Source organism: Gadus morhua, chromosome 18, assembly GCF_902167405.1.
Source record: "Gadus morhua chromosome 18, gadMor3.0, whole genome shotgun sequence".
In the NCBI taxonomy this organism is placed as follows: domain Eukaryota; kingdom Metazoa; phylum Chordata; class Actinopteri; order Gadiformes; family Gadidae; genus Gadus; species Gadus morhua.
The window spans coordinates 18,345,186-18,363,394 of NC_044065.1; the positions used below are offsets into that span (position 1 = coordinate 18,345,186).

Here is an 18,209-nt window from a genome sequence, read left to right on the forward strand (position 1 = left end):
TGTGAGTGTGCATGTTTATGCTGGCATAGGTGTGGGGGCATGCGTGTGTGTGTGTGTGTGTGTGTGTGTGTGTGTGTGTGTGTTCGTTCGTTTTGTGTAAGTGTGTTTGTGCATGCATAGCTGTGTTGGTTTATGTGTGCGCCTGCAACAGGAAGTGGATCTGACCTGGTGATGCTTAAGCCCTGGTAACAGGAAGCACTGGCTCCTTCTTCCAGCCATTCAGATCTTTTTCCTGTGGCCTTGGTGTGTCAGCCAGTGGAGCTTGATTGGTGATAAGTTTATATCGGTGTTATTGTAATATCACTATGCAGAAGAGGTCATGCTACATGTTCCATGAGTCCATTGTGTTTTGCAGGAATGTACACAAGTTCCGTTTTTATTTGAATGTTTGAGATTTTTCATCTGCCTTCAGCAGATAAAAAAAAGAAGTGCCTATTGGCGATGTCTTGAGCTTTGTCTAGTCAGTGGTTGTTGACGGTGTGTGAGAGACGGTTAAAGATACTGATGGTCGCAAGCCTTTCAGCTCGTCTTAAAAAACTGAAATATCAACTGGTGAAATTTTTTTATTTGTGCCTTTACTGGTCTTTTCCACTATACTATACTGGCACGGTTCACTCTGGTTCGGTTCGCTACGGCACGGTATCATGGGATTAGCATTTCCATTACAACCGGGCTTCCCGCTTGAAGCTGTGTCTTTAACTGAAGACACACTAGTCTTTTGTCCATGACACAACACTCACACTTTTATTGCTTATTTAGTTTTATATCATAGCCCACCATGAAATTGGATGTTTTGTTATTTGCATTATCGATATGAATTTTATATATTTGGGTTGTATTAGATGGACGGCGACACACATTGATATCCCTGATGATGAATTCAGATTGAATATATATCAATATTTCCTTTTTTTTGCTTCCTAATTTCAATAGCTCATTGAGAGACGATTTATTGAATATTAGACCTGTTTACAAAAATGTCCTTGATGTTAGGGAAAAAACGCGATTAATATCGATATCTGTGATCTACTAGTGTGAAACATTGTAATCCAGTAAGTCCAGTCTTTTCAACAAGACTAATCCGAACCAAATCTTTTCTATTTTAATCTGATTTGTTTTCTGCAAGAGAATATCATCAAACTAACATCACCGCGGTGCTTATATAGTCATAGGAACGAACAGAATAAAAAAAAAAGAATCAATCGGTTGAGAACTCAAGCAATACTCTTTGTGCATGGAGATGCCTCTCATACATAAGAACATACAGTCATACAGAAAATCGTATTGTTTCCACATATCGACTAGCTACTCTTCCGTACCCTGATTTCAAACAATCTGTGGTGCCATCTTTCTAGACGTGTATCAAAAAGAAGCAGTTTTGACAAATAATGTACTGACACTGACTTCCTCTTGGGCAGTCTGACAAATTGCTTCATTGTACAGCTCGCACTACAAGAGCTTCAACAAAAATATCCGCAGAGACCACAGGGGAAATATCAATGAAAATGCTCGGACCGTGGTTCTGCCAATGTATGCTGCTGCCGTAGTGCGAATCAATAGCAGAGTCTATCGAATCGTGCTACCCCAGCACAAAAATGCTTCCTTATGTGTTTGGTAGCGTATTTGATCTGTAGACCAAGTGCCTGTTTCAAACGATGCTCCCACTAGGCGCAGACTGGATCTGGAAGAGGGGGATGCAATCATGGGGGCTCTCGCACCACACCACCAAATCAGAGCTGGCAACCTTGTGATTTCGTACCGAAGATTGGTTTGCGACACCAATTCAGCCGTATATTGCGTGTAGAGTATGCCTGGTATTACAATACAGACAGAAAGACATAAGCAGTCGACAGACCTATCAGATTGACAGGGTTAATTTGACCCCAGGGTGAAATCAGGATCTAATGGCCATCTGAAGGGTTGTAGGTCTACCACCGGACATGTCTAGGGTCTCGTTGACTTCCTTCATCTAAGATTGTCTTGAATAAAATATGAAGCGGCAACTTATCCTGAGGACATCATCTGCAGACTGAAGCATCTGCAGACAAGGCCAGTCCTGGCGAGAAAACACTTAAACCTTCATCGACGTCGGCAGCAAGAAGACTGTTGGCATTATAATGTTGGCCTCATTGTTTGAAAGGATAACAAGAATATCCTCACACATAATCAATAAAGTTGACATTAAAGATATAATATGTAACATTTAGGCATCAAAATATTAACAAAATGACGAGACCGTTGCTAAACATTTGATTGAGTTGTGTACTTGTGTTTCCAACAATGTTCGTTTTTTGGAGGTTTTCTGCCTGAATCACGTCAGATAGATTATAACCGGCAATGTTGGTGAAGACTAGAACTCCCACGATCCATCGCTATTTCGCAACGTCATCAAACAAAGTCTTTGAATCAGCCAGGGTTGGAGACTCAATATTCAAAGCTAAGAATGTAAACACACACACCCTAATGCATGTCTTCTCTTCCTTCCCCTCATCTCCCTCCCCATCTCCCTGTCCTCACCTCCCACCCCTTACTCCTCTTCCTCCCACATCCATCCCACCCCTCCCCTCTCCCGATCTCTTCCCCCTCACCTCTCGCCCCTCCTCCCCCTCCCACCGCAGGCCGGTGACCGGGTCATCGTGCTGAGCAGCAGTGGCCTGTGGCAGGAGCTGGTGGTGGTGGCGGCTGACCAGACCTTCCTCATGCCCGACGCCATGAGCTTCCAGGAGGCGGCGGCGCTGCCCGTGAACTACCTCACCGCCCACATGATGCTCTTCGAGATGGCCAACCTCCGGCCCGGCAAGAGCGTCCTGGTCCACATGGCTGCAGGTAGGAGGCACCGGGAGGTGAGGGGAGGCTAGGGTGCAAGTGAGACGGTGTAGAATGCAAGGGTGCTAGTAGGGGGTGAGGGGAGGCTAGGGTGCAAGTGAGACGGTGCAGAACGCTAGGGTGCTAGGCTAGGCTATAGTATGCTAGGTACAGATAGGGGGCACCAGGAGGTTATTGCAGGCTAAGGGTGCAGGGGAGACATTGTACAACGCTAGGGTACAGGTCGCAGGCAATAGTACGCTAGGTTCAGGTAGGAGGCTATTGTAACGGCTGAGTGAGCAGCAGGGGAAAGGACTCAAAAGGAAGGGAGGCAAAAGTCTGTGTAGAAACAATGGTCCTTACTAGCGGATTGGTCTGTACACGGGAAATCAGTAGATCAGGCAAACCCTCCGGCAGGGTGACGGCAAAGTCATAATCGGGAGCAAACGGGCAGGAATCAGAAAACCAGGACCCATGAATAACACTAGGAAAATGTTGGGACCCTTGATACAGAGAGCAAAGACAAACTGGCACAGAGGAAGGTAAACACGCTGACTAAATACATGTGTGAATGTGTGTGTGAACTGCTGTAAGTCGCTTTGGATAAGCATCGTCAAATTCTGTTAAGGTTGTAGGACGTTATAGGCGGCTAGGCACAGGGAGGATGTTACAGACACTAGGACGCAGCTATGAAGTTCTAAGGTTTTATAGGACGTTATAGGAGGCTAGGTACAGGGAGCCGGTTAGAGGACCGAGCAGCCCGGCTCTTATGGTTCTCCTGCACTACGCCTCTCCTCCACACCCTGCGTAGACAGCCGCGGGCATCAGGACACATGAAACCCTACCCATCTCCCACCAGAGACTGAAACTCATCTGTTCAGACTGCCTCTTGGCCCTCGGCCCCAAACTAATTTCAAATATTGCCCCCACTCTTTCTTCTATTGTAGCACTTAAAGCAGCATGCTTATTCAATGGCTTTTTATGGACCTGCATGATTCATGCACTTCTTGGGTTGTGTCTTCATTACTGAATGCACTTATTGTAAGTCACTTTGGAGAAAAGCGTCAGCTCAATACATATCATGTAATGTAGGACTTGCGGGGTGAAGGTGGAACTGAAAATTGAAGTAGTGGTTGGGTGGTAGTTCTGGGTTCGAAACCAACGTTTTAAAGTGTCAACCTGTAGGGATCCTAGAGCCAGAAGCCCATGCCTTCTTATTAATGACATACAAAGACATTTCTTTGGGTGATGGTAACTGCTGCATGACTCAATTGTAAACTGGTAGGTCTGTAGTCCTCAGGTAGGAGGTCAGGCCAAAGGTTCACTTACACTCCGCCCACTGAGGGTTATAACAGCGGTTGCTTGATGTATACTGCTATGTGCGTTACAGGTATACCAGACTTCAGGGACTTCCGGTGAACTTTAGATTGTGAACATGATGCATTATACAAACAAACATAACTGACACCTCAGGGTGGTGTTTCCGCTTGGCAGAAATAAAGAGGATGCAGGCAAACCACATTACTTAAGTGTGTGTGTGTGTGTGTGTGTGTGTGTGTGTGTGTGTGTGTGTCAGTGTGTGTGTGTGTGTGTGTGTGTGTGTGTGTGTGTGTGTCAGTGTGTGTGTGTGTGTGTGTGTCAGTGTGTGTGTGTGTGTGTGTGTGTGAGTTTGTGCCAGTTTGTTTATGCAGTATAGATAATGTACTCTTTCAGTCAGTTGGAACACGGCCTGGTTGAATGTCCTGCTCGTCAACCCATTGTGGCCCCTCAAAGCACTTTTCCACCTAATGTCAAACACACTCCCTCCCACACACTCTTTCCCAGACGGGGCCCGGGATCTAACCCAAAGTCCTCCACCAGCTGGGGCCCTACCTGCTCCGTGGGTCTTATCCAGCCTGGGGCCGTCTGGTGGCTGGGGGGGGGGGGGGGGACCGAGGGTGGTCTCTGATCTCCAGGGCCTTTCTGTTGTGTCATTTCTTCAAACAAATAAAACAGAGATAATGGCCTGAAATTATTCCAATAGCATCCAAATGATTTAATTAAAGGCATTAAGGGATGGATTAATGAAAGGCAGGTTTCATGTTCCACTGTCTAATGCTTTCTGCTTCTGTAATCACGGGTCTAAATGCGGCCACTTGCCACACATCAAGTGAGCTGCCAAGAGATCATAGGTGAAGATTTTTAGAGAGCTGTGTATGCGTGTGTGTGACTATGTGTGTGTGTGTGTGTGTGCGACTGTGTGTGTGTGCGACTGTCTGTGTGTTCATGTGATTGTGTGTGTGTGTGTGTGTGTGCGACAGTGTGCGTGTGTGTGCCTGTGTGTGTTTGTGTGTGTGTGAGAGAGACTGTGTGTGTGTGTGTGTGTGTGTGTGTGTGTGTGTGTGTGTGTGTGTGTGTGTGTGTGTGTGTGTGTGTGTGTGTGTGTGTGTGTGCGCGCGCGTGCGTGCGTGCGTGTGTGTGTGTGCACCTTTGATAGCCCGGCCTGCTTGCAACTATAAAATTATAAATTCATATCAGAGGCTACTGTTGCTCTAGCAACCTGTGACATTTGAAAGAAAAAGGCTGTTGAATGTTTAACTAAACTCTTATCTGGTCTACTTGTGTCCAGACTGGCTTTACAATGCCAGTGCTGTCAGAAATATTGACTCATACAGGTATTATGTGCCGCCTAACTACCATGCTAAAGAGTCACTGCAGTGTGCTTTATACGAGTGTGCTGCCCCCTACAGGCGGATACCGCTCAGCGATTTACCAATGCTACACACTGAATGAAAAATATGGAATTGTGTTTTTGACATCCGTTGACTGGTCTGGATTGAAACAGTTTGATTCTTATAAGCCCACCCATTTAAAAGCCTATCCACTGTCTGATTTGCAATGGTCACCGGTGTTGTTCTCAAATTCTCCCCTTTCTAAGATCGCTCAGCCCATGGTGGTACTGTAACCCGATCCCTAGCGTCCTCCACTTACCTGTAGGCACCCTTGAGCGAGACGCACGGACGCTCTGCCAATTCCTAATATTTGAACGTTCAAAGTGGTTGTTTTTACAGAAACAGAGTCGATGTCGCAGACCCCGATTGTTTCACATCACGCGTGTTTGGCTCACAACACGCTTCGCTTGTGTGAGAACACAACCGAGCGTGTCGCGTGTCTCCACTCCAACGACGTGCATCTTAACGCACCAGGAATGCCTTTGGAAGAGAGCGTCTCCCTAACACAGGCCTGATGGTTGGCAGGCGGCGTGGGCATCGCGGCCACCCAGCTGTGCCAGACGGTCCCCGGGGTGACGGTGTTCGGCACGGCGTCGGCCAGCAAGCACGAGACCATCCTGCAGGGCGGGCTGAGCCACGCCATCGACTACCGCACCAAGGACTACGTGGAGGAGATCCGCAACATCAGCCCCGCGGGTGAGGAGCGGGGGGGGGGGGGGGGGGGGTTGAGGTGTGGATGTGGGGGTCAGGGTACTGTGGTGGTTAGAGTGGGAGTGTGATCTGCTATACCCAACGCATCACACGGTGCACTGATGTAGCAGGGGGGTTTGAGACTGGAGTCTGTGTTGTAATTGAAAATGCATTATTTTGCATCTGTCCCGACATGGCCTTAAGCTTTGGGCTTTCACTGTCAGATTGCAAAGGGGATGGCTTTGACCCCCGATGTCTATCCTTCTGGGGCGATGTTCCCTCATCCCTACCTGCTTCTTAATTACACGGATCTGAGCTTACTGTCAGTTTGATCAACTGTATAATCGACATGTGCATCTATGGCAAAGTATATCTACAGCTCAGCATTTCATGTCACAATTATTTTATCCAAAAATAATTGCAATTCACAATATTATCACGATAAACGTCCAAACATGCTTAGAACTGTTCATAAGGCACTAAAACATACTGGAATCACTTTACCTTACATTTTGTGTTGTTTTTTTCTATTGTGATCCACGATTATATTCTTTATCATACCATCTGCCAAGTTGATTTGATTTATTCCACACTTGAGTGAACAGGTTTTTTTCGGCACTAGAATATTAAATGATTGATGACAAATATATAGATTTATTTCCGAGGCACACAGGACTCAGGTCTAACATTCGCAACATTCACTCATAGTCTCTCTCTCTCTCTCTCTCTCTCTCTCTCTCTCTCTCTCTCTCTCTCTCTCTCTCTCTCTCTCTCTCTCTCTCTCTCTCTCTCTCTCTCTCTCTCTCTCTCTCTCTCTCTCTCTCTCTCTCTATCCAGGACTTGATATTGTGCTGGACCCACTCGGAGGCTCGGATACCAACAAAGGCTTTGGACTGTTAAAACCAATGGGAACCATCGTCGTCTTCGGTAAAACATGCACTAGTGTAACAAAAATCCCTCTCTCTCTCACTCTCTTAATGGCTTCTCACGTGCGTGTCTCTGTCTCTGATTGGCGGCCTCAGGTGCAGCCAACTGTGTGACCGGGCAGAAGAAGAACCTGCTGGCCATCGCCAAGACGTGGTACAACCAGCTGTCCATCAGCACCATGAAGCTGATGCAGGCCAACAAGTCGGTGTGTGGCTTCCACCTGGGCTACATGAAGGACTTCAGTCTCATCAGGACCACCATGGAGACCTTGCTGGGCCTTTACACCGAGGGGAAGATCAAGCCCCGCATCGACTCCACCTACCACTTCGAAGAGGTCGGAATCAAACAGGCTTTTGTCTATGCTGTGTTTCCTTTATGTTGTTGTTGGTGAGAAACGTTGTTTCTTTGATTATTTGAGAGGTCGCGGAGAAGGATAGTTAAAGGCCCAATCCAATTTCTACCCCTTACCCCTCCCCCATGTTTTGAAGGGGACAGGGGAAGGGGTTAGGGGTAGAAATGGGATTGGGCCTTAGGCCAATTATTATTATTATTATTATTTCTACCCCTTATACCCTTCAAAACAAGGGGGAGGGGTAAGGGGAAGGGGTAGGGGGTAGAAAGGGGATCGGGCCTAATTGTTGGCTTCTGGGTTTGAACCCTACTGTCAGCAGTCTACCTGTAGACTAGTCTACCTGTAGACTAGACTAGAACAGCACCTGTTCTTGAGCACAATTTGTAACTCCTATCTGCGATCTCTATGTGATCTAAAAGATTAACTGTAAATCTATGCAGATTCTTTCTTAATCACATTGTAATTCTGTGCTTTAGTCATTAACTTATCGATGTTATTAAGATTAAGTTGACTCACAGCATGACCTGGTGCGATCACCATTACCGTTACCCTGATGGGTTGTGCTTTCGTTGGCTTTTTTTGTTGAGTTTTGGTTTTGGTTTTGTTTAAAGGGGCCTCGATAGAGTACGCCATTCCTCCTATCTTCTGAGTTGAGGCAGACCCCTAGATTATGACCCAGACCTCATATGCAAACAGTTAAAAATAGATGAATAAACAAATGCAGTGAGTGAGCGATGGAATCAAAACAAAAGTCACGCACAAAGAGCAATTATTTACCGTAAACCCTCTCTGTCATATAAAATAATAAGTAGCCATAAAAACAACATAATCAACCAAACATCGCAACGTTATTTCTCAAAATGACAGAAATCAAATTTAGAGAAGAAATATTAATAATTATGAATATTATAATTATCTTATCTTCCTGATAACCTGCAATACCCTCGCGGACAACAGGTTGGTATAGACCAGTGCCGGCGGTGGCGGTAGCGTCGAGAGAGACCCGCTGCGGTCGGAGCTGTGCAAGCGCCACGACGAGCTGGTTTGATCATGGCTGACTCCCTGCCGCACCCCGCTCCCCTCCCCCACTGAGGCTAACTCATACGTACATGTGAGGGGTCAGCCGCACGGGCCGCGCAGTCTGACGCTGGAGTCTGTCTGCGCTGCCTGTTTGTGTGTGTATGTGTGTGTGTGTGTGTGTATGTGCACTTGTGTGTATGTGCGTGTGTGTGCGTGCGCACGTGTGTGCGTGTGAGTGCGCATATGTGTGTGCGTGTGTTTGTGTGTGTTTCTGTGTGTGTGTCTGTGTGTGTGTAGTTGCGCTTGTGTGTGTGGGTTTGTGTGTGTATGTGTGTGTGTGTGTGTGTGTGTGTGTGTAGTTGCTCTTGTGTGCGTGCGTGTGTGTGTGGGATTGTGTGTGTGTGTGTGTGTGTGTGTGTGTGTGTGTGTGTGTGTGTGTGTGTGTGTGTGTGTGTGTGTGTGTGTGCGTGTGTGTCGGGGCACAGTTGGTGCTGAATCACCTCTGTTGCGGATCACAGGAAATGCAAAGCAGAAAAAAAACAAGTGACACAAACAACGTGATTAGCGGGGGATGAGGAGCCGAGGTGATACACACATTCATTCATCCCGACCTCCATTAAGGAGACGAGGACCGTCGCCCCCGACGACGGACCGATGGAGCCGTGGTCTCCTCCTCTGTTTCCATCACCTGCCGTCGTCTGACTCTCTCTCTCTCAGCGCCGACCCTCCCCGCGTCACACGGTTGTTCCGACAGCCGTTGCTAGGCGACGGTCGTTGTTGCCGTGGCATCGGCGATTAGGGGTGGGTGGAGGTGGGTGGGGTCGGGGGTTGGGGGGATGTTTGCGGTTGAGTTCCCTGGGTGGGGGGGTTGGGAAGGGTGGGGGTTGAGTAAGGCTGCATGACTTGTTGCTCGGGAATCACATCGACCACTGTTATCTCCGTCATCATCTTCTGCCTTCCAGGAAGAAACCGACACAAATAATATAATAGATGGCCTCATTTCATGGAAAGGGCCTTTTCTATGGTAATAGCTGGCTTCAGAAACAACATATTGTGCGGTGTGAAATGTACACAGCAAGGGATATACACACACATTACATTAAATACCATCATTCCACATTTTATATATTATATATATATTTACAGTGATTAAAATACTGTTGAATTAGGAAGCATTTGGCATCAAACTTATCGATTTACATAATCTTGCCTTTATTACCATCATCTATAAAACGTTTATTTTCATTTCTGCTTGAATGTCAGACTCGGTTGAGCAAAGATCTAGATTACGGAATCATGGTATTTATTTAATCAGTTTAAACACCTTCTTTCCTTCTTTAATCTTCGTCTTCACTTACAGGACGTTGGGTTTTTGAAGCAGAATTTCAGGACTTGTATTTGATTTGAATGGCGTTCCAGTTGATGTAATATCCTTTATTAAATGAACGAAGGCTGACCATTGGGTATACGTTACAGGAAGTGGTTGAAGCTAGGAGGTGAGATTGGATTTACGTGGAAGTCAATAGAAGAAGAGAAGCTGCATTTATTTTCCCTCCCTATTGACTTCCATTGACTTCTAGTTGAACCAAGAGGCCATTCTGAGGAGCGATGTGAATCTCTAACCAGTAGTGTCGCTTGTTTGAATATAGAGGAAGCCCTTAGAAACTGTAACTATGTTCAAAGGCTTTGCAAATTGCCTTGACCTGAGTGGATCTGACCTATCTACACCCCCTTCCCCTTGCTCTCTACTGCTTTCTCTCTCTCCCTTGCTATCTCTAACTCACTCTTATCTGTCTTTATCTCCCATGTCACTGTCTCTCTTTCTTCTTCCCTCTCTCTCTCTCCTCAAAGGTGGCGGATGCCATGAGACGCATGCAAGAGCGACAGAATATAGGCAAAGTCCTCCTCCTCCCTGAACCCAAGAAAGAGGAGGAGAAGGTGCCGGAGAAAGAGGCAGAGAAGGAGGAGGAGAAGCCAGCCGAAGCCCCTGCCAGCCCCCAGGAGGAAGAGAAGGCCAAGCCCGAGGAGGCCAAAGAAGACCAGGGTTGAGAAGGAGAGTAATGGATGAATGCTCCTCTCTCCACCCCACTCCTGGTGCTCTTGACTACCCGTCTGTTGAAGGGGACGAATTTAACCCACGCCTGTATTTCTATTTGTCAGTATTTTACGAGTTCAGTTGCGTTGTAGTGCAATTTGTTTGTATTGGGTATTGTCCTGAAATACTTTGTATTGGTTGTTGAAGGAATGTTGGTGATAAATGAAGTAAGTAATGCCACAGAGTGTGAGTTTAATACTTCTAAGATCTGGTGCCGTTTTGATGTTGAGCGATTACTGGAGATTTACCACTGTTGTTCACCTGTTACCTGTGATTCATGGTTTATGTGCGCCTCCGGTTGCCATGTTGAGTTTTTCACTAACACAAGCGCAAATGTAATCAAATACTGTATTGTCTCCCGCATTCACCGTTTTGACCCTGCTATTGTACTGCTACATACCACTTCGAGATGCAACACCTGTGTTGAGAGAATGATCGAGGTATTTTGCCAGAAATATGAGCATTTAAAAACAACAGTGCCAAAGACAGATCCAGCATCAACATTGACAGATCGATGCGTGTCTCAATATGACTGACGTTGTAATGGTGAGTGTGTTTTGTGGATCTTTATTGGTATTAATTGGTGACGACCTTGATATTCTGTGTTAAATAGATGTACAAAATGAAATGGGAGTCATGCGACGATGGTTCAAAACAGCATATTAATATGGTGTTATTTGAATCCACTTTATCTTGATCTGTGTATCATTACAAAGAGAAAGTTGTGTTTGAAAAAAGTGTTATTTTTTCAAGTTTTATGATGATGGAATTAAACTGAACGTTCAATTGACTAAGCCGCCCAGCCTCCCATTTGTGCGCCTGACAGCTGCTAAATCCAGATGTTTAGACAAAACAACAGGACTTTTAACGCCATCTAAAAGAAGTGGTGGCATCCATGCAAAGGACCTCTTTGGTGACATTCACATCCAACTGCAATTTCATAATCGTCCTAGGTTTAATGCCAGCAATGACGTTAGTCAGTATTTAAACATCGATATAGTGGGACATTTTTCATGATTAATTATTTTCACTGTACCTTGGTAAACGATACATTTTAACGATGTTATGGAAAGAACAGTGCATTCAGATGCAAGCAAAAATCAGGCTCACAAGTTAGCGCAACAGGCTAAATTGTTAGCGCAACAGGGTCAGGGTAAGGGTTATTAAATACGGGAATTATGGATATCGGAATACGCCCCATGTCCTACAGGCTGCAACCAGACCCTACCTTCCCAGGGACTCGAAACTCAGCGTGCTAGCTCATTAGCCTCAGCGGCAATCGCATGTCGGCGTGCTAGCTCATTGGCCTCGGCGGTATTTGCATGTCGGCGAGCTAGCTCATTAGCCTCGACGGCATTAGCGGGCTAGCTCATTGGCCTCGGCGGTATTAGCATGTCGGCGGGCTAGCTCATTAGCCTCGACGGCATTAGCATGTCAGCATGCTAGCTCATTAGCCTCGGCGGTTTTAGCATGTCGGCGTGCTAGCTCATGAGCCTCAGCGGCATTAGCATGTCGGCGTGCTAGCTCATGAGCCTCGGCGGTATTAGCATGTCGGCGTGCTAGCTCATTAGCCTCTGCGGTTTTAGCATGTCTGTGTGCTAGCTCATGAGACTCGGCGGCATTAGCATGTCGGCGTGCTAGCTCATGAGCCTCGGCGGTATTAGCATGTCGGCGTGCTAGCTCATTAGCCTCGGTGGCGTTAGCATGTTGGCGTGCTAGCTCATTAGCCTTGGCGGTATTAGGCCTAAAAAAAAATTTTGTTTGGTTCCGGTTTCCGACCGACCCTGTCAATTTATGTGCGACCCAAATTATTTTATGAGTTTTATAAAAAAAAAAAAAAAAAAAAAAAAAAAAACAGCACCTCTATAATTACGTTTTGGTACAGCACCTCTTCATTCTGTACAAGGATGAGCGAATTTTCTCGTTTTTAAATGAAAACAACCTACCTATCATTCCCTGCCGCTGGAAAAAATAAAATAAAAAAATAAAATAAATTCCCTACCTACCCATGACCTCAACTGACAACCACCAGGAACCAAATTTTTTTTTTTTTTAGGCCTTAGCATGTCGGTGGGCTTGCAGAACACTGCACACACAACTTATTTGGCAACCACCCACATTTTCTTTAGAAAATGTTTTAAATGCACATGCTTTACATTTTAAATGGAATTTTTAAATCTTTAACTACACGTGTTTTCAGCTTGGTGTTATTTTACGTTTACTCACATCCATTATGAATTCGATGCGATCTTGTTTTTCGATTTTTTCAAATACAGTTGACCTAAGTGATGAATCGTCTCAAATATCTGAAGTCAGTTGACTGCTGTTGGGGTTCAGCTGGGCGTTCTCCCCAGATGAGAAATCATGTACTTATTTCACATCTAAAATAAGTTACATTATTAACTGCCTCCTGCCTCCTTATTCACATTAAGGAGGCAGGAGGCACAGAGATGTATCGACTTCAAACTTTCCACTCATTTCACCTCTCCCACTTCTTGTCTCTTAAATTCAGCTCTTTCGACCGATTTCTCTCTCGTCCTCTTTCTTGCTGTATCTCTCTCTCTCCGCCTAGATTGCTGTATGATTTCCATAACTATCCACAAAGATTAATACTTATATATATATATAATATATATTTCGTCGCTTTCTTCCAAAATGTTAATCACTTGCGCTCAACAGCGTTTTTTTTTTTGTTGATGGCTCCCCTTGTGAGTGGGAAGTAAAACCCGGGGGCAGCGTAAATGGGAACCGGAGTCACCTTCTATCTGGTGGTTAAACTCAGAATCAGTGTATTTGTACATTACATTTACATTTAGGGCATTTAGCAGACGCTTTTATCCAAAGCGACTTACAATAAGTAGGCTACATTTGTCATAAGAAGTGAAACAATATATCACCCATTCCCCGTGTACAGCAATGATAGCAGCTACTGCAGATGCCACACAATTAAGTAGGCTACTATGAATGAAGTGCAATGTAGATTAATTGCGTAAAATAAGTGCGTACATTAAGTGCCAGGACGTACCTGGTGGCTGGAAGGGGCTATGCAGTCGAGGTGAACTCTGAACAGGTGAGTTTTTAGTCTTTTGCGGAAGCTGGATTGCACAACTTCTTGTTTGTACAACTTCTTCTTGTACAAATACACAAGAGTAAAATTCTAAAGCTTTGTTCCTCCACAGCCACATTGCAGCAACAATACAAGATGAAGTAAGTACAAATATGTAAAAATAAGTAGCAGCATAGAACACCATAAATAATAATAATAATAATAATAATAATAATAATAATAAAAAATATATAGTAAGTAACAGTGACGTAAACAGTGGTAATCAGTAATTGGTTGCCGCCAAACTCCAATAGCAAGGTCCTATGTTCCTGCCGTACCGAAGGCTTCTGGTTATATTATAACTTATATGGTAGTAGTAGATAAGAGATGCTGAAGTTTAGGTGTTTTGGTAGATATGGTTCGTTTAGGTATGCGGTTTAAGAAGGTTAAGTTTCGGTATTAGGTTAGATATGGTTAGGTTCAGGTATTAGTTATAGATATGGTTAAGTTTAGTTATTAGGTTTGATATGGTTCGTTTGGGTATAAGGTAGGCTATGATATGGTTAAGTTGAGGTATTTGGTTATATGGTTACCTTTAGGTAGAAGGTTTGATATGGTGAAGTTGAGGCACAGATTAGAGGTTAGGTTTAGGTTTTAGTTTGCAACGTGTTTTGTTTCGTCAGGTTTCCATTCATTATTGTTGAGTTACTCATGAGATATTATAGTATACTACTCCAGTCCACAGCACATGACCCACTGCCAAAGAAAGGTTCTGAACCAATGAACGGGAGCAGAAAGTTTTGCTTTACATAGGCTCACATTGGCTGAGTAGGTTTTTGTTATTGTGTGCGTATATAGCTCCACCTAGTGACTGATTAGTAGGTTACACATAAAGCATGGGAACAAAGAGCCTAGGGTTAGGATCTCTTGAACCCATAGACAGAAGGGACCCTTTGCTTTGCTTTTTGTGCTTGGCAATGTGCTTCGGGGCATGTTTTGCATTTGAATTGAGACACATAAGTATTTATTAGGTTTATTCCCAAACAAACCAGTGGATTGCATCCATGTCTCGGTATGTGGTCCATTTCAAACAGGATGTGATTTAATCAGGCCACCCAAACATTATATAATTCACTTCTTCAAATGATAGTTCTGCTTCGATGTTTTTTTGTTTTGTTTCCATAGTTCCCCCTCTGGTCTCTTGTACACACCAGAGTTTAACAATATAAACTTTAAACTTCTAGAATGTAACCTCTTCTGGAAATTTCTCTTCTTGTTTATGAACACATTCCCGCTCACAGGATAGTGCTGTCATGATTATTTGTGTCTCCTGTAATAGCTGCTTGGGCGCACGCACGCACACACACACACGCACACGCGCACACACACACACACACACACACACACACACACACACACACACACACACACACACACACACACACACACACACACACACACACACACACACACAGCTCAAGTTTATTTTTTCCGCATTTGATGTTGAAATAATGGAGAAGACAATTGTTCAAGACAAAAGTGTGCTATTTTGCGTCGAATGATTTACAGTCATGTGTCGTCATTCAACCTCGCTCTTGGTACACCAAAGATGGCCGCCCTTGAAGACTGGTCGCCCACTATATAATCAACCTATTTCCGAATAGAAACACTCAATGAATTCACCGTTCAGTTAAGTAGCCTCAGACACGCTTATCTAAACAAAAACCGATGATGAGAAAATACCGATGCCCGTCGTAACATTATCGATCACTCGACCGCTGCCATCTTGGGTGTACCGCCTCGCCGACCAGTCAACGGCGAGCATTTGCCGGGGAATGCCCTCCTTATCTCCCCGGGTCACATGGCCACAGATCCTCGGCGCGTCATAAGGATGCGGTCGGCCAGAGCCGGGCACCATCCAAGCCCTCCTCGGCCCACTGCTTGACCATATGTCCACAACCGGTAAGCATTTGTTTTTTTTGTTATTAATTTAGCTCGACTCGACGAATGCATTTGACTTTGAATGAATTTGTACCCGTTATATGAATCGCTGAAATATAAATCAATATTAAAACGAGAGCCAACGAGAGGCAGTCGCTCTTCGACAGGGCTGGCGGTGTGTGTGCCGTTCAAGGGTAACCTCTCGTAATCGACTGGCTGTGGATGATGGTGTGGTTAAATTTAGATAGCTTTACGCGGTACGAGGTTAGGAACAGCCAGGCGCGCCGCACACTGCAGCTTGCAGCAGCACCAGGGGCAGAACCACGGACACTTGACTGGCTGCAGCCCTGCTTCACACACGCAACGCCGGATTCTAATTTGTCCACCGCTCTGGAGGTATTTCAGGAGTGCTTACATGATGTTCGGTGAACCGCGGGTAGGTTGTGTGTGTGGCATTATGTTGCCCATAATAACCCCTAACTTTACAATCCATAAATAGCTTATAACAATAGTTCATAAAATGTTAAAACGATGTAAAATGTTCGTACACATTTCGATATCCATAGGCACTACTAGGCTATTACAGAATCAGATGGTATAAGCATATAATAAACATAAAGCCCTTAGCCTTTTGACTCCCAACACCCAATCAAACTCCCACATGATACGATCAGACGGATAATACAATACTTTTTCGAAGTGTAGCCTAGCCTATAACTTAGCCTACATTTAAAATGAATGTATCGATTTTTTATTATTCAGGCCATTCAATGCAAATAAACAACGAAACGTTTAACGAATTGGTAAAGTCGTCTCATGTCCGTATCGGCCCACCGGCGAGGTCCTCTATTCTGCTCCACTTATGGTCAAGATATGCAGTGATGCAACTCCGACATGTGCAGCTAGTACACTCAAGTTACACAAGTCTGCCAAAGTGAACTCTATATGGAGCGTATGTGTTCTGAAAGGGATCCCCTTTTTTTAGTCAGCTCTCCTGCGAGGCCTAGAGAGAGAGTCTAGACACACCGCTTACAGTGGGTTGAACGGATCGCAGTGTGTGGGATAACGTGGAATGTTGGTCTATTTAACCCCCTCAGAACTTTTCAATGGTTTAATTCCCTCGTTGTTTTACTGTGTAGGCATATAACAACCTTCTGTGGATGGTTCAAACACATTGATTAAGGGTTGTTTTGTTCTAAAAAAAAAAGTGTAGGACCCTTGGTGATTTTCTTGTGCTTATTTGTTCAACGGAAGGGTAGAGTGGGTAGGCCTAAGTGCCTCCTGTTGGCTCGCCCTGTGCCTTTTCTTCCTCATTCCCTCTCATGTAAACACCACTTACCCCCTGGCAGAGTTCTAAATCCCTCACCTTGCATCACTGGGACTGACATCTCGCCCTCAAGCCAGTAGGCCTACACAGTACAGGGTGACTCCTGTTGGTTTGAACTCGTTGACTTCTCCTTTTTTTTTTTTTCCATTTCTCTTGTTGATCAGCCATTTCCATAACACCAGCTCAGCCTGCATAAGAATTGTAAATACGCGCTTATCTCGTGCGCCATCACCCAACCCCCATCACGTGGTAACCACACTGCTCAGGAGGACTCTGAGCAGTTATGTATTTAGTTTCACCCAGTGGCACGATACTCGTTCCTAATCTTATCATTTGCTGCACGCCGTGCTTGACGACCACACCTATCTCTTCCTCCTTCAGTGAAGGACGAGGCCCCCGCTCTGCTCTGACCGCCATGGCCGCCCCTAGCACGGCCCCCGCCGCCGCCAACGGCCAACGCTTCCTCATCCTGTTCGACTTCGACGAGACCATGATCGCGGAGAACAGCGACGACGCGGTGGTCCGCGCCGCCCCCGGCCAGCGGCTCCCCGACTGGCTGGTGGCGGCGTACCGCGAGGGCCACTACAACGAGCACATGCAGCGCGTGCTCTCCCACCTGGCCCAGCAGGGCGTCGGCGAGGACGCCATCCGCGCGGCGCTGGAGAAGATCCCGCCCACGCCGGGCCTGGCCGCCCTCTTCCAGTTCCTGCGCGCCCACCCGCACGACTACGAGGCGGTGGTGGTGTCGGACGCCAACACGTACTTCATCGAGACGTGGCTGCGGCGCTTCGGCGCGCTGCCGCTCTTCCGCCGGGTGTTCAGCAACCCGGCGGGCTTCGACGCCGCCGGGCGCCTGGTGCTGCGGCCCTTCCACGCGCACGCCTGCGCCCGTTGCCCCGACAACATGTGCAAGCAGGTGATCCTGCGCGAGTATCTCGCGCGGCGCCAGGAGGAGCGCGGCGGCCAGGCCTTCCAGCAGGTGCTGTACGTGGGCGACGGCGCCAACGACGTGTGCCCGTCCCTGGCCCTGGGGCCCGGGGACGTGGTGTTCCCCCGCAGGGACTTCCCCATGCACCGGCTCATAGAGGCGGCGGCGGGGGGCGGGGGCGGGACGGCGCCCCTGAAGGCCCAGGTGGTCCCCTGGAGCAGCGGGGAGGACGTGGTGGCCTGCCTGCAGACACTGGGGAAGGAGAGATGAGGGGGAGGGGGAGGAGGCCGTGTGTGTGGAAAAAGAGACAGGTTAAAGGAGCAATAAGGAGAGCGAAGGAGTGTGTGTGTGTGTGTGTGTGTGTGTG

General features: G+C 46.3%; 2 protein-coding genes across 4 annotated transcripts in view; both read left to right on the forward strand.

Moving 5' to 3' along the window:
* Nucleotides 1-11,390, forward strand: part of LOC115531080 (synaptic vesicle membrane protein VAT-1 homolog) — a 15,036-nt gene extending 3,646 nt beyond the window's left edge. Inside the window, exons 2-6 of the mRNA XM_030340107.1 lie at nucleotides 2,619-2,826; nucleotides 6,042-6,212; nucleotides 7,044-7,133; nucleotides 7,229-7,467; nucleotides 10,357-11,390. Of these exons, the coding sequence (XP_030195967.1) occupies nucleotides 2,619-2,826; nucleotides 6,042-6,212; nucleotides 7,044-7,133; nucleotides 7,229-7,467; nucleotides 10,357-10,554 (906 nt within the window). The 3' untranslated portion in view covers nucleotides 10,555-11,390. The remainder of the gene's footprint in view (nucleotides 1-2,618; nucleotides 2,827-6,041; nucleotides 6,213-7,043; nucleotides 7,134-7,228; nucleotides 7,468-10,356) is intronic.
* A 3,698-nt stretch (nucleotides 11,391-15,088) lies between these two features.
* Nucleotides 15,089-18,209, forward strand: LOC115531208 (probable phosphatase phospho1). Of its 3 annotated transcripts, none has more exons than XM_030340337.1 (2): nucleotides 15,089-15,608; nucleotides 17,296-18,209. In XM_030340337.1, exon 2 carries the CDS (start codon nucleotides 17,330-17,332, stop codon nucleotides 18,110-18,112), a length of 783 nt encoding a protein of 260 aa, XP_030196197.1. In that variant the 5' UTR covers nucleotides 15,089-15,608; nucleotides 17,296-17,329; the 3' UTR covers nucleotides 18,113-18,209. The 3 variants fall into 3 exon arrangements, with proteins under 3 accessions (XP_030196197.1, XP_030196198.1, XP_030196199.1); XM_030340338.1 differs by lacking the exon at nucleotides 15,089-15,608 and adding an exon at nucleotides 15,627-16,023; XM_030340339.1 differs by lacking the exon at nucleotides 15,089-15,608 and adding an exon at nucleotides 15,627-15,983.